We start from the raw sequence: 24932 nt of genomic DNA on the forward strand, positions 1-24932 counted from the left end.
TGCAGGGCTTCGACAATAGCGTACGCTTCCTTCTCTATTGCTGAGTGTCTCTGCTCGCTTCCAGAGAGTTCTCGAGAAGAACGCGACGGGTCGGCCGGACTGATTGAGCGTCGCGGCGATCGCGTGATCAGAAGCATCCGTTTCCACCACGAAGGGCACCGAGCTGTCGATCGATAATACCACGGAATTACTGATATCATCTTTGAGGCTGTGGAAAGCTTTTACAACAGCGGCATCTGGTGGGAAGTTTTTTCAATGCACTAGGGGATGTATTTTTCCAGAGTATTGGGGGATCCATCTAGCATAGTAAGCGAACATTCCGATCACCCGACGCATTGTCTGCAGGTCCTGAGGTGGGGGTAGCTAACGGAGTGGGCGCAATCGTTCAGGATCGGGCTTAATCGTGCCGTCGGCTAATATGTAGCCGAGAAGATTAATTGACCTTGCCGAGAATACGCATTTCTCGTAGTTGAGGGTCAGATTATATTTTCTAGCAATGCTCAAGAATCTGTCTAGATTCATATCATGTTCCCCCCAATCTTTACCGCACACCGTGACATTGTCCACGTAAACAAAAGTGTCTTTGAGGTTTTCATCCGAGATGATGTCGTCCATAACTCGTTGGAAGCAAGCTACTCCATTGGTGACACCGAACGGAATCCTGAATTGATAGAGGCGTCTACCTGCCTGGAACGCGGTGTAAGGTTTGTCTTCCTCTCGAATGGGAATTTGATGATAGGCGCTTCGCAAATCGATGGCGCTGAATATTTTATAATTGGCCACGCGTTCGACCATCTCGTCTATGCGCGGCAAAGGGTAGCCATCGAGTTGGGTGAAGCGATTGACCGTTTGAGAGTAATCGACAACCATTCGTTTCTTATGGTTCTGGTTGGTGGTCACCAACACCTGCGCGCGCCATGGCGAATCGCTCAGTTCTATAATACCTTCTTCCAGTAATCGCTTGGTCTCAGAAGTGATGAAGTTCATATCGGCAGTGGTATATCATCGCGATTTGATCGCTATCGGTTTACAGTCCGGCGACAAGTTAGCAAACAGCAGGGGGGACGATACCTCTGCAGTGGTCAGAGCATTTAGAATTAGACGAGGTTTGCTTCCTCCAAAGGGTATTTCGATGCTCGCGTGCTGCTTGAGGACATTATGACCCAGAATTACATCTGCACATAAATCACGAAGCACCAGTACCCTTACATCCCGATGCGTGTGCCCTTTTACGTCCAATTCAACATTGCAGTACCCTCGTACGCGGGACTGCAGTGATGTGGAGGCCATGCATACCGTATTGTCTGTCGGGTGGATCTTCCATTTCCTGCCCTTCACTAGCGAGCTGTTGACGAAACTTTCAGAGCTACCGGTATCAATCAGAGCCTCAGCCATATGCCCGTTAATTCGTACGTTGATGATAACTTTGGATAGATTCCCCGGTGAAGCTGCTGTTACTTTCTTTTGTGAGTAGAGAGCCGCAGAAGTGGGTTTATTTCTTCTAAGAGTAGATTTGCATACCCTGGCATAATGCCCTTTCTTGTCAATTCATGCATGTGGCATCCCTGGCGGGGCATTTGTTGCGGAGGTGTCTTTTGTACCCACAAAAGAAGCATTTACCAACCGAAGTAGTGGCTGAGGAGTTTGTCGAGGTCTGGGTATCCGATTCCTCGGGTTTATCTCCATCCTCAGTGTCAGAGGTGCCCTGGGGGGTTCCTTGAGTTTCCGCCGTAGCAGCGTTCATTAGCAGCATCGGTGTCCCATATGACTCGGATTGCTGCCGAGCCGTATCCATTGCTCGAGCCTGGTCAGCTACCATTTCAAGAGTGGGTTGTGCTTTCTCCAGTAAGCGTTGCCGTATGGGGGCTGACCTGAGCCCTTGGATGAACGCCTCTTTGGTCGCTTCATCTCGGTGTTCCTCGGCGTTTACGGCCCGGAAACTGCAGTCTTTGCCCAACTGCCTCAGAGCTTGCAGGAACTGATCGATTGTCTCCCCGGCTGCTTGCCTGCGTGTGTTGAGAAGATGTCGTATGTACACCTCGTTCTTGCGCTTCACGTAGAGCGCCCGCAGCACGTCGATTGCTGCGTCGTAGGTGTCACACTCCGAGAAGAGCCTGAATACACTGGGCGAGACATGATTCACAAGGGCGGCCAATTTGTCGGCTCCTCTTCAATGATGGTCAGATAGTGTGAGAAGGAACGGAACCAATGTGACCATTTCATTTCCGAGTCAGTCGCGTTTAGGTCTGCGTCAAACCTCTCTGGTTTGTAGATCTTGTCCATCGTCGGTTGAGGGAGCCGAAGGGATCAAGTGAAATAAATTGAAATGAATGCGAGGGAACAACCTTCAGAGTGTAGGCTTTATATCACTGGATTGAAGCCGCTTCTACGGGCACATCAGGGGATACATGTGCAGCAAGGAGTACATGTGTAGCAATGTATACATGTGAAGTAGATCACCGCAAAATAAATCAGCAATTAGCACGGAGTCCGGTATACTCTCAATTCTTACCATTCAACGAGCACCAAGTGAACCGCCGCCGTAAATGACAATGCCCCAGGGACAATCCCACCGACCGCGCGGAATCTCGGTTTTATCTATCCCGTGCGCGAGCCGCGCGACATGTGGTCACGCGTCACATCCTTCAATTCATCACAGCTGGTATGTTCCGAACCAGGAAGTAAATTTTTTCTCTCTTCTCTTCTCTTTTTGTTTTTCCTTGCCACGACATTGCGAAAAGGTAAAATTCGTTGGCGCTAATTGAATAATTGGGTATTAAAAATAAATTGCGAATAATCGACACTGCGAATAATATCGAACTTCCGGGTCACGCACGTACGGGCACGTGACAGCGAAGAAACGGCCTGTGTGGTTTATTTATTTATTATTATTATTATGATTTTTTTTTTTTTTTTTTTTACGGGCACGTACTAGTATATATAATTCCAGCAGTGTGTGTGTGTGTGTGTGTGTGTGTGTGTGTGTATGTGTGTGTGTGTGTGTGTGTGTGTGTGTGTGTGTGTGTGTCTGTATGTGACCACCATTTCTTGACGACCGCCGGTCCGATCTTATTGAAACTTGCCAGGAATATTGCTGGGTACCCGCGGATGTGCCTTTTCGAGGTTTGATATCAATCAGACGAGCGGTTCCCAATTTACTGCCATTTATCTGTCGACCAATGACAAGACAGTGCTATGATGTCACAATTAATATTTATTTCCCATGATTGACGTCAATTCTTCTTCGTTTGGTATGACATCACAGTCGACGCTGGGGACCTGAGTATGTGCTTTTTCAAGGTTTTATATTAATCGGACAAGCGGTGGCCAAGTTATGGCCATTTATTTTCCAAACCAATGACAGGACACGGTGCTTTGACGTCACGAATGACGTCACAATTAATGTTTATTTATTTATTATTTGTTTTTTTGTGAATACATTTACAGAGAGAGGAGCGAGAGGGGGGAGAGAGGAGGGGCGAGACTAGGGGGCAGCGAGGGGGGGCGAGAGAGAGGGGGCGTCACAATTGACGCTGGGGACCTGAGTATGTTTCCCAAGTTATGGCCATTTATGATACGGTTGGTCTGATCTAATTGAAAAAATGCCCCAATCCAGTCATCGTTTACGAGAGCGAAGGAACGAAGCTGCACATACTGGCACGCCTCACCCACGAGAGAGGGTACTGGCACGAGAGGGGGAGAGAGAGGAGGGGGCGAGAGAAGGGGGGGTGAAAAAATACCCCAATCCAGTTGTCGTTTACGCACCTACGGGCCCGCACTAGTATTATATAAATACACATACACATGCAATTTTTTTTTTATTGGCGCGGGGGTGGACGGCCCAGGTTAATCCCCCCTGACCCAAATTTGTCGGAGCGAGGCGGTTAACACTGACATCCCTTGGATGGCTGAGTGGTTCCTTATTTAGAGGAGGCGGGCACGTTGATCGGATATTTCAACACGTGCTGGGAGAGCAAAAGCAGATGGCCAGAGGATTACGGCACAGGAGCGCTGCACCAGGATAGCACTTCCATTCATTGAGACTATACACTGCAGAGCGTTGGTGCTGCCTCAGCAGTCTCCTTGGCTATTGAGCACAATCATGGACGGGTCGCCACTCCGACACAGGATACCAGCAAGCTGGCGCTCATTTTGCTGACTTTGGAAGGATGACAGGAAAAGTCAACCCCACCTGGTATTAATTCAACAGCAAAGTGGGATTTGAACTCAGGATCCTAAATCCCAAGCCCGTCAGGTCAGGTCTGGGAGCATGTGCCAGAACAGCGCGTCGCTGCATCCACTTTCCGCCGGTACTCCCAGGGGCCTCCGTCTGGCCTTCCCCCAGGCAGATGCCAGGCCCATCCCCATCTCCTTGAGATGCTGGTCAACCTGCCGCAACCACAAGGCACGTGGTCGGCCCATTGGCCTCCTCCACTCACGAGACTCCCTCGCTGAATCTGGTGAGCAGGATCAGGGTCAGGAAAACGAGCCACATGTCCATACAGCCGCAACTGACGCTCACGGACCATGCAGGTAACAAATCTCATCCGAGTCTCTCAGCAACCGCTCGTTGGACACAAAATCTGACCAGCGATAGCCAAGGATTCTACGAAGAGACCTGGTACCAAAGGAATTAAGTCTCCGTCTCAGATCCTTGGTCAGAGTCCAAGTCTCGCATCCATAGAGCAAGACTGGAAGCACCAAGGACCTGAAGACTCGGACTTTCGTCCTCCCGCACAGGTACCGGCAGCGCCACACCCCATGATCCAGTGAATCCATGACTCCCCAGGCCTGACCCAGACGTCTATTGACCTCTGACTCACAGCCAGCAGAGACATGAATATCACTGCCAAGGTAAGTGAATCTCTCCACGACCTCAACATCCTTACCACAAACACACAGACAGAACAGCAGCATCCAAGATGTCATTGAAAGCCTGGATCTTAGTTTTGACCCAAGAAACCCGTAATCCCAGCGGCTTCGACTCCTCATTCAGCACCTCGAGGGCCCCCAAAAGGATATCTTAAGTCTCTGCAAAGATGACTGCATCATCTGCGAAATCAAGGTCCGAGATCTTGACATTCCCAAACGATGCACCGCAGCTTGATCTTTCCGACATCCTCCCTAAAATCCAGTCCATGCAAGTGCTGAAAAGTGTGGGGGCCAGTACACACCCCTGACGAACTCCAGTAACAACTGGAAATAAGTCAACAACTCCCTCCCACCTGTGGTTGAGCGGGAGGGTGGGGGGGTGGATCACGAGGGCATGAGTCACGCCGGGTGCGGGGGAAGGGGTGCAAAGGATAAAGAGGACATCTTTTCTTTGTTCAAAAAGAGTCCTGTGGGAGTCCCGTGGTAGGGCAGAGTTCGTGAAGAGTCCCGTTCTGAGTCCCGTGTGCAGAGTTCGTGTGCTGAGTCCCGTGGGAGGAGTAAGCTTTTTGCTTCAGAGAGAGCAGTCGTTCATCAGGTCCTGCTTGGCTTGCTTGGCTTGAGGCCTTCGGAAGCTTTTTGCTTCGGCTGGCTCAGTGAGCTTCGGCTGCTGCTTTGTTTTGGAAGGAACTTGAGCCGGTTGTTCGGCTCGAGCTGCGAGTGGAGGCGTCTTCCTCTTCTTCCTCTCCTTGGTTCGTGGAGCTTTTTGTTCCCCATTTTGTTTCCCGGCTTGGTGCGACGCGCCGGCCTCTTCTTGGAGTTGGTTCCTCGGGGAAGCGACGCATCGACAGGAAGGATCGGTGCCTCATCTCACCGGCATGTGTTGAGAAGCGCGGGAGGATTCGCGGGAGCTTGGGAAGGAACGCGGCTCACGGCGATTTGGATCCAGCTCGCTCTCGCTGGAGCCCGGGTCCAGACAAGTTGAAGACCACACGAGGTGGAAAGGTTGGAATCAAGCTCTGAGTTCCAGCCCACCTGTCCTCCGAGCTGGAGCTCGTGATTAAAGGCCTCAGCCACCGTTTCGTGTGTGTGTGTGTGTGTGTGTGTGTGTGTGTGTGTGTGTGTGTGTGTGTGTGTGTGTGTGTGTGTGTGTGTGTGTGTGTGTGTGTTCGTACGTGTGTCCGTGGGTCCGTCTAATAAGTAGGAACTGCTGTTAAGTGTAAATGACTGTACATAATAAGTAGACGGTTATAGTTCTTTTGTCGTGCTTTTGTTGCTTGTATAATTGCATACGTGTTTCATTATAATAAATGTCCTTGTGTGAATGTAAACCTGCTCGTTGCTTCCATTCCCTCATTGACTGAACATTTCGTGTGTTGGGAGTTAGCCGTTGGTTTGCCGTAATAGGGGGACATTTGGACCGATGGTTCTCGGCGATTACGCCGCTCGGAATCGCGCACGGACAAGCTCGCCTCGGCGGTTTGTTCCGTACGAGATCCGTCGAGGGTGCAATACCCCGGTAGTTGGATCAAGTGGGTATTTAGGTAAATTGAAGATTGGCAATCTACCCTACCCCACGTGATCTGCCGATTGGCGTATTTCGGTTCTTGTACAAGGACCCGTCGCTCGGAGTTATCCGGGCGGCGATCTATATTCCGGGCGATCGGTCGGGCCGACTCGACTTGCGGTTCCGTTCAGAGCGGTCGGTTGGCGGCCGACCCCCAGCCTGTAACAATACTTTCTTGTATCTGATCACCGCCCCCTCTGCTATTCATCTTACCTCCAAACTTTGTGTCATCTGCAAATTTGGAAAGCTTACTCTTTACCCCATTATCCAAAACATTGATGTAAATAATGAATATTAATCGTCCGAGTACTGATCCCTGAAGTACCCGCTACTTACATCCTCCCAGCAAGACATCCTCCCACCCACAGCCACTCTTTGCTTCCTATCACGAAGCCAGTTTGCAATCCAATTAGCTACCTAACCAGCGACCCCCCCAAGCCCTCACTTTGGCTAACAAGCTCTGATGTGGTACCTTATCAAATGCCTTCCTAAAGTCTCAATATACTATGTCCAATGCCTTTCCATCATCCACCCAATCAGAAACTGCTTCATAGAACTCTAAAAGATTTGTAAAACAGGAACTACCTTTGGTAAACTCATGTTGACTACCCTTAATTAGTTTGTATTTGTTTAAATGGTTCCTCATCCGGTCCATAATTAATGTCTCCAACACCTTCCCCACAACTGAAGTCAAACTTAAAGGTCTATAATTTCCCAATTCTTCTCTGGATCCTTTCTTAAATAATGGTGTTACATTTGCTACTCTCTAATCCTCTGGTACCCTTCCTGACTCCAGTGAGCCATTGAAAATATCCCTAAACATCTCGCTTACCTGCTCAGCCACTTCCATCAATACTCTCGGGTGCATATTATCTGGACCGGGAGCCTTATCTACTCTTGGATTACCAAGCTGTTCCTTTACTTCCTCCACTCCGACCTGGATCTTCTGTAAAAGCCCTTCCTCACCTCCTCGATAGATACTCTCAGCTATTGGTAATTCTCCTGACTGTTCTTGTGTAAAAAGTTGAAGAAAATTACCCGTTTAATAAGCCTGCCATCTCACTTTCATCACAAACCACTCTTCCAGTGCTATTCCTCAATGGGCCCACACTGGTCCAAACATGTTCTTTTCCCCTGATATACTTAAAGAAAGCCTTGCTATTCTGTTGAATATTCTTTGCCACATCCTTCTCATCCTCTCTTTTGGCTTGCCAAGTTATTTTCTTCACTTGCCTCTGTTTACTTTGATAGTGATATAAATTTAACTCCAGTCCTGTTATTTTAAACCCAATAAATGCCTTCTGCTTCTCCTTAATAGCGTTCCTCATCTCACTGCTCAACCACCCAGGCCTCTTTCTACTTCTCGTTTTACACCTCATTGGAATGTACTTACTCTGCACTCTACACATTTGCTCCTCGAAAGTTTCCCATTTTTCTGATGCTGATTGTCCTGTTGTTCGAGTCTCCCAATCTACATCACCTGATTCTCTCCTCATACCCTCAAGGTTTGCCTTCATTAAATATAATATAATGGCCTTACCTGACCATTTGCTCTGCCCTTTCGCTGTTTCTGGACCCAATCTATCCCTGGCAAGTTTAAAATCCCCCATAATCACTACTCTTTCTTCCCTTACCACATGCCCTTTTGAATTCTTCATGTAATCCTCTTCCTTCCCACCCGAAGCCCTATAAAAGCATCCTACCACTATCTTAATGTTTTTGCAATCTCTACCTGTACCGAATCCTCCACATTTTTTCCTTCCTTGATGCAATGCTGTCCTTTACCCAGATTGCTACTCCTCCTCCTATTCTCTCCTTCCCATCACACCGATATACCTTGTAGCCTTCCAATCATGTTCTTGAATCCTGTTTTACAAAGATTACAGAGCATCTCAGGTGACCAGAGTGAAATGAATGTTTCGATGGCCAGACTCGTACAAAGGAAGCAGTACAGTGAGAATACCATTTATTAAAATATGATAAGAATATAAAGCAGAAAATGGTGCACTGTGACGACGTTAGGATTGTCATGCTCACAGAGGCCAATTGGAATGAGGCAGAACATCAATTCCAGTGTCATCACACCCCTCAGGGAAAGTCCTAAATGGTGAGTGGTATGTCTACACCACCGACCTTTAAAGACCGTCCGTAGCCTGGTTAGCTTCCTTTCATTGAGAACCTCGAGGTCAATCATAGAATATTAGTTACGTTAACACCATTTTGGTTTTTCAACATTGCATTTGCATCCCTTAAATACAGCATAAAACAAACCGAGAAACCCAGTCTATTTACATTACACAAGTGAAACACAACAAGATGTTGAGAACACGCTCATGGCACAGGTGGTGTGTGGGTGAGTGTACTGGAAAGTCAAAAATGAATGGCATTTCAGCAAATATGACACTTGCTACCCAACTGACCCATGGAGGAAATATTGGAATAGGAGTTTTATTTATTGTCGAGGTGGGGGGTGGGAGCGGGGGAGAGCAATAAAATAAACTTCAACACCTGTGTACCTTACGGTGCGAACAGGTGCTAAAGGCCCGGTCACACCTTGACGTTTTAGCCAACGTATGCCGATTTTTGAATTTTTTTTCTAAAACGCTGGCACATGTTGAATACGTTATGGGTAAGTTTTGATAACATTGAGAGCACGCTGAAAAACACTGCCATACGTCGTTGTACGCTGGCTTTAAACGTTGTACTTTTTGGTTGTCCTCACATTTTTTCATGCTTGAAATTTCATGACGTATGCCGGCGTATGACTCACACGTTCCGCTACGCTGGCCACAAGTTGTATGCACGGTCTGCGATCGTTGACAGACGTCAACACATGCTACTTGTAAGTTAATCATAAGTTGAGACACGCCGAGGTAATGTTTAGCGTACCCGAAACTTATTTCTAACCTATGATTAACGTGTTGTTGGCACGTTACGCGATCGTTGCCACACATCGACAGACGTTACTTTTAAGTTACTCATAGGCTGAAAGACGTCGGTATAATGGATCGTCCTTGTGTCAGCGTCCACGGCCACGGCCAGGACACTTATTTGCAGCATTCTTCAAACTTTTCTTCGGCATGACGAGGATGTTCACACTTCGATGTCTAGCTTGGCTATGATTCCAATTGTCCATCGGCAGCGTCTATTTAAAATAGTCGAGTTTGAGCGTTTTAACACGTTCAGAAGAAACGCTTCAAATTTCCAAACCCCAGCATCAAAAAACAAAGGTGAGTGACAGCAATTTAAATCGTTCATTTAAACAATGAAAATGGCTGATTGGTACCATTTAAAAGTCGTTGAGTGTTAAAAAAAATCCAATTGTTGAGCGCAAGCGTCTACTTTCAATAGTGGGGTTTGATCGATTTAGCACGTTCAATAGAAACCATTAAAATTTCCGAGCGCCAGCGTCAAAAAACAAAGGCGAGTGACAGCAATTTAAATCGTTCATTGTAAACAATGAAACTAGCTGAGTGGTACCGTTTAAAAGTCGTTGAGTGTAAAAAAAAAATCCAATTGTTGAGTGCAAGCGTCGACTTTCAATAGTGGAGATGCAGCCATTTAAATCGTTGAGTGGCAGCCTATGAACCTTCCCGTGGACACGCGCGGACGCAAGGACGATCCATCATAACCCACACCCTCCCCCTCACACTCACCTACTACTGCCAACATGAACAAACTACTACTAATACTAATACTGATACTGATACTGTTACTGCTGACATGGACATCGACTCAAAAAGGAACTCGAAAACACTGTTGGGTTCCCTTTTATGAGCAGCATTTTTATATACCAATTCCCAAAACTGCTGGGAACACGTCTTTATATGGCAGTTGTAACCTAGAAACACGTTCATTTATTTTTTTTTTGTCGACCGGAAGACGTCATTGGAATACGTCTACATACGTCGATGTGTGTTGGGACTACGTAAAGAATTGGTTCAAAGCACGTCAAACATAAGTTAGAAATAAGTTTCGCGTAAAAAAGACATTACTGCGACGTGTTTCGACTTATGAGTAGCTTATAAGTAGCCTTTGTGGACGTGTGTAAGCGTCCACATATCGTGTGTAAAACTTATCCCCATCACATGCGGAACGTGTGTCATACGCCGAGTACGTCGTAAAATTTTGAACATGTTTAAAATTTCTTGACGTACTCTACTTACTACGACGTATGATAGCGTACTTTAGCGTTCTAATCACGTATACCAAACTTACTCAAACCGTATTTGATGTGCCCCAACGTTTTAGACACATTTTTCTTAGGTCGGCATACGCTGGCAAGATCGCCAAGGTGTGACCGCGATGTTGACACTTCCATTTCTACGGCAGTTATGATTCGAATCGTTGTGCGTCAGCCTTTTAATAGGCTACGTCACGACATCATCGGCGATGCGTGCAACGCGCTATGCCGAAGTTAGACTACCGTTGGGCATCGGTTGTGTAGGCCGACAACAGGTTCAGCATTCGTTGGTATAAGTTATCTATAACACAACGAAACGTTCTGTGTCCATTACTAATATGTTATGCATACGACCAACTCGTTATGAATACGTCCGAATCTTAAAAAAAAACATCAAAAGTTCAACGTCAGCCAGCGTTTTACATACATTTTAATACGTTGCCATCGCTGGCTAAAACGTCAAGGTGTGACCGGGCCTTAAGGGGCTCACGCTCCTGCCAATGCACGACGTCTCGCCCTTTGCTCAAAATTCCTGAATGGCCTCCGGTCCACTCGGTGGATGATAGTAATCGAAAAAGCAAACATGGCGTGGTCTCTCTGTTGGGAGCTTTGGACTCGTACATTTTTTTCCGATTACAACAACGGTAAAAAAACACAGGAAGTTCACTGATCAACCTTTTTTTACAATCATTGTTCCCTTGTTTTCATAATTCCATCATTTGTTCACTTAGTCTGAAAAATCCTTCCTTCATGTAATTAAAACCCCATTGATAATTATAATCACCGGATCCAAGCACAACAATATCAATAAACAGATAATTCGCCATTTTGAGCCACTTTTCACCCATTTTATCGCACGGGGCTGATTCATCACCGCTTCAGGTCACATTGTACATTTCCTGACTGTTTACTTCTGCATTGTTAAAGTAATTGTGTAATTACTCAGCATTTATACAATGCCAATGCAACAGGAGGTGAAAGTTCCCTAAAACCTCAGTTTTTTTTTTTGTATTTTTGTTTTTAAAAACCCAAGCGCGTCGCTAAACGTCAAAAAGTGCGAACAGGTTCAAGAATCACAATCAATGTAAGCGCACGAATGGAGCGCATGCAACGAGCACAAACCTTTTTTTACCGCTACAAGTTATCTATGCACGTTTGTGTACGACACCTGCTCATGGGCGAAGCTCTGCGACCAATCCCAAGGCCACCTTGCCGCCTTTTACATCCGAGAATGGCCGACAAGCTTCTCTGACACACACCGACCGCTCGCAACGCTTCTTGTACACGTCATTGTCCATTAAAACACCAAAAACGATATGTAGATAGTATAATCAAAATTATTGTATGTGCAATATCGAATGTCAACATGTGCAGTTATCAGTGATGGTAAATTTGATATGTTGTGTCAAAGATAAGGTTTTGTTGCCAGTAAAGTTGTCACTTTCTTACTCTATATGAGACCTTGATTTTGTTTAACAAAACAACATCGAAATCACAAGCATGTGTTTTAATCGACGTCATGCTGACCATTTTTCACATTTACCAATAAATTATCGGTGTCTCGACCATGGATCATCCTCGTGCTGGGATCAGGAAACACCATCCATCATGTCTCGGAACTGGTGAAAGCATCAAACTAGAACGGCCACTCGGTAGAGAGCATACCTCCGCCAGGCTGATTCGTTTATGTTTTGTATCCCACTGATATGCCAGATCTGGATTCGGAATTCGACTAAAATTTAAATCGGCTTGTTCTTGTCACCTAACTAACTCATCCACCAAGTTTTGGCCGGATCCGTCCACAACTTTTTGAGATATCGTGCGATATATCAGTTTAGCCCATTCTCTCAATGGTGAAAAATCACTTTAATAATGATCAGATCCGGATCCGGATCTGGATCTTCATCAAAATCGAATCAGTTCTTCCTTGTTACATACCCAACTTGCCCACCAAGTTTCGTCCGAATCCGTCCACAACTTTTTTGAGATATGCTATATATCGTTTTTAGCCCGATCACTTAATGGTGAAAAATCACTTTAAAAATTATCGGATCCAGATCCTGATTCAGATCTTTACCAAAATCTAATAATTTAATCCGTGTCACATGCCCAAGCTCTCCACCAAATTTTGGCCGAATCTCTCCACAACTTTTTGAGATTTCCTGTTCACAAACAAACAGACAGACGGGTGACAACATAACTTACATCCACCTTCGGTGGCGGAGGTAACTATCATAAATGGCGCACAATCCATACTCCACAGTCACGGTCTTGTAAGAGTTTGATTCCACCAACTCATCTTAAACAATAGGATAACTCACAGAACTACACCATCATTTAACTACTCCATTGCAGGGTCATGAAGTTTTACAAATACTGTGGAACATCCTCCATCTCGACATCCCTACCATTCAATGAATCAACACTGATAAATGGGCTGAGAGATGTGTACGAGTAGTAATCCAACTGCTTGAAAATGCCTTTACACCACAAGGAAGGAAAAATACTTATGGGACTTTCAGCAGTGGTTTGAAATTCATTTAGTACTGTAAACTTCTTGGAAACAAATAAAACAGATGAGACAAGCCTCGTTGGTACCTTCACGACTTCGTCATGAGCTTTCCCACCAGAAAGCCATCTTTAGTCCTGGTCGGTGGTAAGGTACGCGGTCAGACTGCTCGGAAAACAGATGTGAAACCCACAATTGTGAGAACAGTTTCAAGATGTTCAGTTGTTTGGCATCTCCTGTTACGTGCAATTTGTGGGAGGTTTCTGATCTTGGTGATGTCGAGCCAAATGAATATATATATATATATATATATATATATATATATATATATATATATATATATATATATATATATATATATATATATATAAAGAAACTACAAAGGACTGCAAGGAATTAAGTCAAAGAGAAGGACACTGTACACATTGGGTTTTAGGTCATTGACCTAAATTAGGAAGCCATGGTTTGAGAAGATGTGGGACTTGGTTGTGATTGAGGTCAGTTGAGTTGAATGAAGAGAAACATCAGCATGAGCAGGATCTCGATGTGGAGGCATCATGGCTGTCCTTCAGAGCAGGAGGACTGGGTGGAGGAACCACACCGAGGCTCGCCTCCATTCTCTGCATCACAAGGTCGAGCAGAATCTGCATGGCTGCTGTCACATTGGCTCCTGAAGCTGCACTCGTCTCCAAGTAAGGAATTCTGCAGTCGGGGATATTAATCAACTTCATACAATCCATGGGTACTTATTATTAGTATTACTACATGCGATTGGTTTTCTCACCCAAATGAAAGGGCAAGCTCTCGAGCCTGTCTTGCTGACACAACCCTTGCATTCTCCAAGTCAGCTTTGTTTCCGCAAAGCACCACGTCTGGGCGCTCACAATAGGCATGTGTGCTCAACTGGTCTGAAACAGACAAAATCACCGATCGTCAGATCATTGAACCATCAACTGCCACAACAGCACAAGATGCCAGCCTCGTTGGCCAAATATATGCAATACACCACCTCACAGGCCTATCGGTTTTGCTAACAACACCATCAGCACCGATTAAAGGATGGAGACCATGGCAGGGATTTAAATGAATAAACAGAAGAAGATGGTAAATTAAAACGAACAATGTGAAAAGTCTGCTTCTAATACACAAATGGTTTGGTCCTTAAAATATGTGCCAATTCCCATTGGGACCATACTCTGTACAGAGCATTGGTGCTGCCGAACCAGTCTCCTTGGCTATCGGGTACAATCCTGGACGAGTCGCCACTCCGACGCAGGATACTTGAATGACTCAGTCATCCCAGCAAGCTGGTACTCATTTGCCGACCTCGGAAGGATGGCAGGCTGAGTCAACCCCCTGGTGAATTGATTCAGTGGGAAACGAGGCTTGAACTCAGGACCCTAGGATCCCAAGCTGCCACCTTAACCACTGAGCCAACACCTGGCTTGTGCCAATGTGCCAATGATTCATCCAAAAGGCCTTTTTTGCTCTGATGAAGGATTAATGCTCAAAACATCAGCTTCACCTCACTTCCTACGGTGGTAAGCATCCTCTTATCCACCTTCTGTTGATGTAGAATCCATTGTTTATCCTTCATGTTGCCTTTGTAGTATTTAAATGAAATCACATCTTGTTTTCTCTTTTTACTGCAAAAAACAATCACTATGAATACATTCATTTTCACCCTTTCTACCCCTGTATTTGATCATTTTGAAAAAAAAAACATCTCATTCAATATTAATCAGGACTTTTTTTCTTGCACCCTAGCGGCCGGTAAAACGGCCGCTATTCAAACCTCAATATCCCCGAGCGGCCGGATTTTTCTCCGGTAGCCCAAGGTTGGGGAGCCGAAAGTCCAAGGAGCTCAGGGTTCAAAGGGTTAACACTAATGGGATCCTCTTCTTCACATTTTGCACAACTCTGTTCGAGGCTGGTCTTGTTTCAGCAGTATGTAGCCGTTAACATCTGACACTGCGATATTAGGATTTCTCACGTGCTCAACTCTTCATCTCTCGACCCTCTTCTTTGCTCGAACAATTCCCACTTCCTAAAATCTAACACAACTCCATCACAAATCCAATAGCCTCGTGCCCCTTCGTTTTTCAAAAGCTTTAAGGACATAACCACACACACACACACACACACACACACACACACACACACACACACACACACACACACACACACACACACACACACACACACACACACACACACACACACACACACACACACACACACACACACTCACCCATCCAGCTGCGGACGTTCAGGAAGCTTTGCCGGTTTGTGAGGTCGAAGAGCAACAAGAAACCCATGGCATCGCGGAAGAATGCCGTAGTGAGGCTCCGAAACCTACCCCAGCATAAAGAAGAACTGTAAATAAATATTTTATAGTCCTCTTGAAAGAATAATGTCAAATACACATGAATGAATCGTTAAATCACACATAGATTCCCCAAATTTTTTGAGTAAGACAAATAATGATTACTTGTTTGATCTATAAATTCAGTGGATGATGGGAGGGAGATAGCGATGGTGATTCAGACATGGAGAGTGTGAGTAACTGAATGAGAGCATGATAAATGGAGAAAACAACAAGGGATCGCAGGGACAGTGAGGGGGATGCTCATTGGAAATGACAAGTCAGTTAAAGATCATGAAGACAAAATGAAAATACAAAAAAAAATGGAGACCTTGGTACAAGATATTGATGAAGGAATGAAAATAAACCAACAACCAACGAATGGATATATTTGTACCTTTCCTGTCCAGCCGTGTCCCAAAGTTGAAGGTGTATCCTGTAGCTTCTACCCGTTACACCTTCAGAACCTTTGGCTTGGTACACCTGCACACGTCGAAAGCACCAAACATGTTCTTAGTGAATGCTCACTTGTCTGCACCATGGTTTCAGTCTTTACCACATGTGGGTCACGAGCAGCTGCAGTGAAGCCTTGATCTGAAGCTTTGAGTGAATATTTATCGGGTTTATTATGTCTCAGCGCTCAATTATCAATACATTGTCTTCATAAGTCCCCTGTGATTGCAACAAAGAACTAGAACGGCACTCGGTAGAGCGCAAAGTCTCGCCTCGTGTGCTCATTCTAAACAAAAATACCATTATTAACTGAACACGCTGCTATTATGGCCCACTGCGATGATGACCCACAGACCCCTTATCATCTTTGCACCCTATTATGTCACATACATTGCCATTGTCCGTAGCTTTATTGATTATTAAGATATTTAACGACCACTATTGTGCACATTAAGGCTAAATTGCATCAATGAAAGTGAATATGAGAAAAAAAATTCAAACTACCATATATTCCCCGTGGCTGATCGATCATATGTATGAAGTTTCGCATCGATCTGTTAAGCGGTTCTGGAGAAGAATATTTTTTCGGTTTTTATTTTCAATCCATTTTGGCCGCCAAACCACATGACAGATGACGTCATATATTTATTATCTTGCCAAAACGAAGTTTTTGCAAGATATGTTAATCAGCTTGTATGTTTTTTTTTTGTTTTTTTTTGTCTGTAATCACGTATAAAAAATTCTGCAGAGCACAGTTATCATTGGAAATTTTTGTAACTTCGCATATCAGAGGCCTATAGAGGTCCCTTTCAGTGCACAAAATTTTGAAGGTCAAGGTCAAAGGTCAAGGTCACTTTGTCGCAAATCAGGGGAGTCGACGAAACCCTTATTTTTTTGAGTAATTTTGATCGGATTGTCTTCAAACTTCATGGGAATATAGTTCATGGTCTGGCGCTCAGATGATTAATTTTTGGTGGCGATTGGTCTTGACCTTCATATGTTTTTGTTTTTTTTTTGGTCTGTAATCACATATAAATCACTCTGCAGAGCACAGTTATAATTGGAAATTTTTGTAACTTCGCGTATCAGAGGCCTATAGAGGTCCCTTTCAGTGCACAAAATTTTGAAGGTCAAAGGTCAAGGTCACTTTGTCGCAAATCAGGGGAGTCAACGAAACCCTTATTGTTTGAGTAATTTTGATCGGATCGTCTTCAAACTTCATGGGAATATAGTTCATGGTCTGGCGCTCAGCTGATTAATTTTTGGTGGCGATTGGCCTTGACTTTCATGGTTTGCGCCTAAGGTCAAACATATTTGACCCCAAGGTCAAATTTTCAAGTTTTAGGAACCGTATCGTGTAGTACCTCAAATTGAACACCTCTGAGTGCTTTCGAGATATGTCAAGCTTGAGATATTATGACGTCATTTGGTGACGTTATGAGGCAAACACATTTTTCATGGTTACTCTGTAGAACGATTCTCATCGGAATCTCTCGGAGGTAGATATTCCTCAAGGAGTCGGTCCTGGTGGATAGCAGCTCTGTTCAGCTCAGTGTGACCTTAAAGAAGTCACACGTGGTCACCTTTTGGCAAGATATGGGTCACCCTGCGGGTGACATTGGTTTATTTAATTCTTCACTCACATTGGGTCGTATATGAGATGTATGGAGTTTCAGATTTTTTTTTTCGGATTAGGATTTTGATTCAACCAATTATGGCTGGATACTGCTTCTCCGATAATGTCATCATTATCACCCTATACACCCCCTGGGGAGTTTATGACATATGCCAAGTTTCAATGTTTTTTTTGTTGAGTGGTTTTGGAGAAAATGATGTCAAATATTTTTTCATTTAATCCAATATGGCTGCCGTATCATGTGACCTATGATACTAGAGTTAGCAATAAAATATTTTCCAAGTGGAGGCCCTCCTATGTTTAAAATTTTGCATTGATCGGACAAGCGGTTGCAGAGAGAGAGAGAAAAGATTGAAAGTGGAAGTATATAGACATGGACACAGACACACAGAGAGACAGACAGACAGACACGTCAACCATAGTCCAGTAACCCCTTTGGGGCGAGACTAATAAAACTAGACATTTGGATATAATTATTGTGTCGGTGAGGGCATCTGCACTATGGATGCACAAGATGAGGTTCCCATCTCATGTGCTGCCTTTTTGGCTGCTGGTTGCATCGTTGGTGAGGGGCACAGCTATGCTGCTGATGCAGTGCCCCTGTTGCCAATAAACTGGTGCTCATTTCGCCGACCTCAGAAGGATGACAGGCTGAGTCAACCTCTTGGTGTTAATTCAGTGGCCAACAGGGTTCGAACTCAGGACTCCAGGATCCCAAGCCACCACCCTAACCACGAAGCCAACACCAGGCTTACAAAATGGGGTAAATAACTGAGACAACCTAAATGGAAAAGGAAGAAGGAGGAAAGGTAAAGACAGTCATGTATAAAAGAGAAATGAAGTTGGTAGGAGGGTTTATGCGAGAACAAAGGAGTTAAAATTCTGCTGTTTTGCATATCTAATATGTACATGACCCAGTTGTGAACAATAATCCCTAAATTTATAAAATACAGTTATAATTAGCAACCAAGGCCGAATTAGTACTGATTCGTGAAGTTATTTTTAAATCACGTGCACCGTTTCAAAAAAAAAAAAATCATAATTCAAATTCAATCAAAATAATAAATTTGGGATATAAGCCAACAGGCCCCCTGCCACATCCGCCCCCACAAATCGGGCCAATGTTCACAGACTACACCATAAGTGCACCCAAATTCAGGTCCGTATCACAAGTGCTGCCCTCCACCAAATTCAGGGTGAACCCAACTTGGGGGTGAGCCCAAATTGAGGGTGAGCCCAAATTGAGGGTGAGCCCAAATTGAGAGCGAGCCCAAATTGAGGGTGAGCGAAAATTCAGGATGAGCCCAAATTCAGCGTGAGCCCAAATTCAGGGTGAGCCAAGATTCAGGGTGAGCCAAGATTCAGGGTGAGCCAAGATTCAGGGTGAGCCAAGATTCATGGTGAGTCAAGATTCAGGGTGAACCAAGATTCAGGATGAGCCCAAATTGAGGGTGAGCCCAAATTGAGGGTGAGGCCAAATTGAGGGTGAGGCCAAATTGAGGGTGAGGCCTAATTCAGGGTGAGCCCAAATTCAGGGTGAGCCCGAATTGAGGGTGAGCCCAAATTCAGGGTGAGCACAAATTGAGGGTGAGCCCAAATTCAGGGTGAGCCCAAATTCAGGGTGAGCCCAAATTCAGCGTGAGTCCAAATTCAGGATGAGCCCAAATTGAGGGTGAGGCCAAATTGAGGGTGAGGCCAAATTCAGGGTGAGCCTAAATTCAGGGTGAGCCTAAATTCAGGGTGAGCCAAGATTCAGGGCGAGCCCAAATTCAGGGTGAGCCAAGATTCAGGGTGAGCCCAAATTCAGGGTGAGCCCAAATTCAGCATGAGCCCAAATTTAAGGTGAGCGAAGATTCAGGGTGAGCCCAAATTCAAGGTGAGCGAAAATTCAGCGTGAGCCCAAATTCAGGTTGAGCCAAGATTCAGGTTGAGCCAAGAATCAGGGTGAATCGAAATTCAGGGTGAGCCCAAATTCAGGGTGAGCCCAAATTCAGGGTGAGCCAAGATTCAGGGTGAGCCCAAATTCAGGGTGAGCCCAAATTCAGCATGAGCCCAAATTTAGGGTGAGCGAAGATTCAGGGTGAGCCCAAATTCAGGGTGAGCGAAAATTCAGCGTGAGCCCAAATTCAGGTTGAGCCAAGATTCAGGTTGAGGCAAGAATCAGGGTGAATCGAAATTCAGGGTGAGCCCAAATTCAGGGTGAGCCCAAATTCAGGGTGAGCCCAAATTCAGGGTGAGCCAAGATTCAGGGTGAGCCCAAATTCAGGGTGAGCCCAAATTCAGGGTGAGCCCAAATTCAGGGTGAAGCCAAATTGAGGGTGAGGCCAAATTGAGGGTGAGGCCAAATTCAGGGTGAGCACAAATTCAGGGTGAGCCCAAATTCAGGGTGAGCCCAAATTCAGGGTGAGCGAAAATTCATGGTGAGACAAATTCAGGGTGAGCCCAAATTCAGCGTGAGTCCAAATTCAGGATGAGCCCAAATTGAGGGTGAGGCCAAATTGAGGGTGAGGCCAAATTCAGGGTGAGCCTAAATTCAGGGTGAGCCTAAATTCAGGGTGAGCCAAGATTCAGGGCGAGCCCAAATTCAGGGTGAGCCAAGATTCAGGGTGAGCCCAAATTCAGGGTGAGCCCAAATTCAGCATGAGCCCAAATTTAAGGTGAGCGAAGATTCAGGGTGAGCCCAAATTCAAGGTGAGCGAAAATTCAGCGTGAGCCCAAATTCAGGTTGAGCCAAGATTCAGGTTGAGCCAAGAATCAGGGTGAATCGAAATTCAGGGTGAGCCCAAATTCAGGGTGAGCCCAAATTCAGGGTGAGCCAAGATTCAGGGTGAGCCCAGATTCAGGGTGAGCCCAAATTCAGCATGAGCCCAAATTTAGGGTGAGCGAAGATTCAGGGTGAGCCCAAATTCAGGGTGAGCGAAAATTCAGCGTGAGCCCAAATTCAGGTTGAGCCAAGATTCAGGTTGAGGCAAGAATCAGGGTGAATCGAAATTCAGGGTGAGCCCAAATTCAGGGTGAGCCCAAATTCAGGGTGAGCCCAAATTCAGGGTGAGCCAAGATTCAGGGTGAGCCCAAATTCAGGGTGAGCCCAAATTCAGGGTGAGCCCAAATTCAGGGTGAAGCCAAATTGAGGGTGAGGCCAAATTGAGGGTGAGGCCAAATTCAGGGTGAGCACAAATTCAGGGTGAGCCCAAATTCAGGGTGAGCCCAAATTCAGGGTGAGCGAAAATTCATGGTGAGACAAATTCAGGGTGAGCCCAAATTCAGCGTGAGCCTTGATTCAGGGTGAGCCAAGATTCAGGGTGAGCCAAGATTCAGGGTGAGCCCAAATTCAGGGTGAGCCAAGATTCAGGGTGAGCCAGGATTCAAGGTGAGCACAAATTCAGGATGAGCCCAAATCGAGGGTGAGCCCAAATTTAGGGTGGCCCAAATTGAGGGTGAGCCCAAATTGAGGGTGAGGTTAAATTGAGGGTGAGCCCAAATTGGGGGTGAGCCCAAATTGAGGGTGAGCCCAAATTGAGGGTGAGCACAAATTCAGGGTGAGGCCAAAGTGAGGGTGAGCCCAAATTCAGCATGAGCCCAAATTCAGGGCGAGCGAAAATTCATGGTGACCCCAAATTCAGGGTGAGCGAAAATTCACAGTGAGCGAAAATTCAGGGTGAGCCCAAATTCAGGGTGAGCCCAAATTCAGCGTAAGCCCAAATTCAGGGTGAGCCAAGATTCAGGGTAAGCCCAAATTCAGGGTGAGCCCAAATTCAGCATGAGCCCAAATTTAGGGTGAGCGAAAATTCAGGGTGAGTCAAGATTCAGGGTGAACCCAAATTCAGGGTGAGCCAAGATTCAGGGTGAGTCCAAATTCAGGATGAGCTCAAATTCAGGGTGAGCCAGGATTCAAGGTGAGCACAAATTCAGGATGAGCCCAAATTTAGGGTGGCCCAAATTGAGGGTGAGCCCAAATTGAGGGTGAGGTTAAATTGAGGGTGAGCCCAAATTCAGCATGAGCCCAAATTCAGGGCGAGCGAAAATTCATGGTGAGCCCAAATTCAGGGTGAGCAAAAATTCACAGTGAGCCTAAATTCTGGGTGAGCGAAAATTCAGGGTGAGCCCAAACTCAGGGTGAGCCCAAATTCAGGGTGAGCCAAGATTCAGGGTGAGCCCAAATTCAGGGTGAGGCCAAATTTAGGGTGAGCGAAAATTCAGGGTGAGTCAAGATTCAGGGTGAGCCCAAATTCAGGATGAGCCCAAATTCAGGCCATGCTGCAAGTGCCCCGCTCCCTCCATAAATTCAGGCCCGCTGTTCACGGGCCATACCAGCCGTTTCTCCTTGAAGTCAATGCCCACTGTGGCGATGAATTTTGTACGGAAGGTGCCATCAGTGTACTGGTGTAGGAAACTGGTCTTCCCCACACCCGAGTCACCCAACGCCAACAGCTTCAGCAGGAAGTCATAATCCCCATCCGCCGCTGGCTGCAGTGCGGTACAACCTGCCACACCAATACCATAGGGCAGACTCATTATGCCAATGATGTGCTCATTTATGGAAATCAGTGCTGGAGGCAACGACACGTACACCTTTTGCATCCAAGACGCGTGCACCAGTAACTGCACAACAGGATCACCATTTCTGTTTCATCTTTTTTTTGCCACATACGCTTACCTTCGTCCCGAGGATCAGCCATTTCTGTGCGCACGATCCCCTTAGCACCGTCCACTCCCATGGCATTCCTGCAAAACAAAAATCGCAATCATTTCCACCGGTGATCGAAGCACACCTCCGCAGAGAGAGTTCCAGGTCCTGCCCAAAAGTCGTCAAACACGACCACCATCCCGCTGCCTGCTCCCGACATCTCCACCTACTCATCACCACCTTCTTGACCTGTCGTTTGGCTGCACCGCAAGCTCCTCTCGAGCGGACTTGACCTGTGACGTGGGTGTCTGAGAAGAGTTGATTGGCTCTGGCCACTTCGTGATGGTACACTGCATCCTAATTAGAGAGGTTGAAGCATCAACAATGAAAAGAATTGAATGATGTCATAATGGCACTCGACTCGAGCACAGTTCACAATACGAGCTGCAAACATGGATTGGTGGATTAACTAAAAGTCACACCTTGTACATTGTGCATGCCCCATGATGGGGCAAAATGTATATATATATATATATATATATATATATATATATACAAACACACACACACACACAATGACGTCATCACTCGCTCACATCATACTAAACGTTAACGTTTCCATGAAGCAGCAGCATGTTATCTTTTTGCGCACATCGTCCGTGCTGTGCGTTCATCAACCCCCTTGGACCCTTTTCATTGCACAAAGCAAAAGGAACCCGCGATGGCCGAGTCTGAAGCAACGAGCGAACAGAACACGCGGTACCGTACAATGTTACAACACGAACACGAACCTGCATTTCAGGCTCCATGCCGGGTGGACAAACGGACCGTCTCATGAATCCCCTTCCGTTTGTCTGCCACCTCGTATCCATCAGCCTCCGCGCTCCCTTGTTCCAAAAAGCCCCCGTCACGCCTCCGGTAATGTCCGTGGCCGACGTGTCATCTACAGACTCACCGTCATTGAGATCATGAGCCTGGATGAACGTCTCAACGATATCTCATTGATTAATTATTATTACAGGAATGGCAAGAGATTGCAAAAGCCAGAGCTGGGTGGGGGACCAGAGAAGGTCTCAAAGCGGAGGACACGCCCATGCACAACGCCACGCCCCCTTAGAGCCACGCCCACTTGAGCCACGCCCACTTGAGCCACGCCCACGGCCACACCGGCGCGTGCGACGTTGGACCATTCAGACGAAACTGAGAAAAAAACCAATGGATTGTTCATTCGGTACTAATTATAATTACAATCATTACGCTCGTCGTAATGTTCACGTTTTAATGCTTCGACAGAAACGTCTCTGTACTTACACCCCCACCATACTCTCTGAATTAATTATTTACACTTGATATGGGGGTTTTTCGGGGGGGGGGCATTTGGTCCACCATGCATGTGCCGTACAACAATCAATCCATGCATTTCAACCCACATTGTTAGTTACCTTATTAATGTACCATCCAACCATTAGCCTGACGTTAACTAGCTTAGTCTATCTGGTTAAAAGGAACTCAACGAGGGTGCCGTGACGTCATACAATGACCTACCCCTATCGAGAGGTAATCTTGGGGGGGGGGTGGGGGGCATTAACCTCCACGACCTCAACGTAGCTTTCGGTGCCCATCAGAAGGACGGCGTGCTCCGAGATGCAGCCCCGCCTGCCAGCACTGCACTCGGGAAGCAGTTTTGAGTCGGGCTCCATTGTGCGAGCTACCCCCTTAACATCTCTCATGTTGTCCTAACAAAACGGTCTCCATTGTGCTTACATTCCCATATCTGTTGTATTCATTAAACACTCAGAGCCAAAGTAGACATTTTATTTTAAACAAAAAAAAAACCACAACATTCACACAATTTCGATGAAATTCAATTAACTTTCCTCCTGCAAACAATCGCAACGTTCCCATGCCACCCTGCGCATCCCACACTGGTTGCATGACGTCACATTGACGTCATGGAATACCCGGAATGTCAGTGAGTGCATCGAAAGTCAAACAGACTCGAATCTAAATGTTGCTCTGCGTTTTTTTTTTTAATTCCGCAGTAATTGAGTAGCTATTATTATCCGATTTCAATTGATCTGGTTAGCTATTATTTATGATCTGGCTATTATTATTTTATGATATATTATGATCTGGCTATTATTATATATTATGATCTGGCTATTATTATATATTATGACCTGGCTATTATTATTTTATGATATATTATGATCTGGCTATTATTATATATTATGATCTGGCTATTATTCTGGCTTTTATTATATATTATGATATATTATGATCTGGCTATTATTCAGGCTATTATTATATATTATGATCTGGCTATTATTATTTTATGATATATTATGATCTGGCTATTATTCTGGCTATTATTATATATTATGATCTGGCTATTATTTATGATCTGGCTATTATTATTTTATGATATATTATGATCTGGCTATTATTCTGGCTATTATTATATATTATGATCTGGCTATTATTCCCAGGCATCAGGCCGAAATTGGTTCCAATTTCATGACGGTGTAAATAAACAGAATAACGATAAGGACGATGATAAATATGGTACATTCTCACGAGACAAGAGGCAAAGGGAGTGCAATGAACGATTCAGGGAGTATTGAGTGAGAGTAATTAAAGGAAGTGAAGGAGATAGGAGTGAATGTGAAATGATTTGGGTAATATGTGGTGGTTGGGGGGGGGGTTGAGGGGTTGGGGAGGGG

The 24932-nt window shown here is 45.5% G+C and overlaps 1 protein-coding gene across 2 annotated transcripts; it reads right to left on the reverse strand.

The window, feature by feature from the left end:
- Positions 1 to 8385: 8385 nt before the first annotated feature.
- Positions 8386 to 23324, reverse strand: LOC147021379 (ras-related protein Rab-27A-like). 2 transcript variants are annotated; one of them, XM_085891279.1, is made up of 8 exons: positions 23001 to 23324; positions 22459 to 22502; positions 22240 to 22307; positions 21894 to 22066; positions 15891 to 15976; positions 15380 to 15483; positions 13913 to 14036; positions 8386 to 13830 (listed from the first exon to the last, which is right to left on the reverse strand). In XM_085891279.1, the coding sequence occupies exons 1-8, from the start codon at positions 23079 to 23081 to the stop codon at positions 13653 to 13655; spliced, it is 858 nt and encodes a 285-aa protein (XP_085747405.1). In that variant the 5' UTR covers positions 23082 to 23324; the 3' UTR covers positions 8386 to 13652. The 2 variants fall into 2 exon arrangements, with proteins under 2 accessions (XP_085747405.1, XP_085747404.1); XM_085891278.1 differs by lacking the exon at positions 22459 to 22502 and having other exon boundaries at positions 23001 to 23316.
- Positions 23325 to 24932: the final 1608 nt, after the last annotated feature.

Source organism: Eptatretus burgeri, chromosome 8 (assembly GCF_056783735.1).
Source record: "Eptatretus burgeri isolate ZD-2024b chromosome 8, Ebu_testis_v1, whole genome shotgun sequence".
NCBI lineage: Eukaryota > Metazoa > Chordata > Myxini > Myxiniformes > Myxinidae > Eptatretus > Eptatretus burgeri.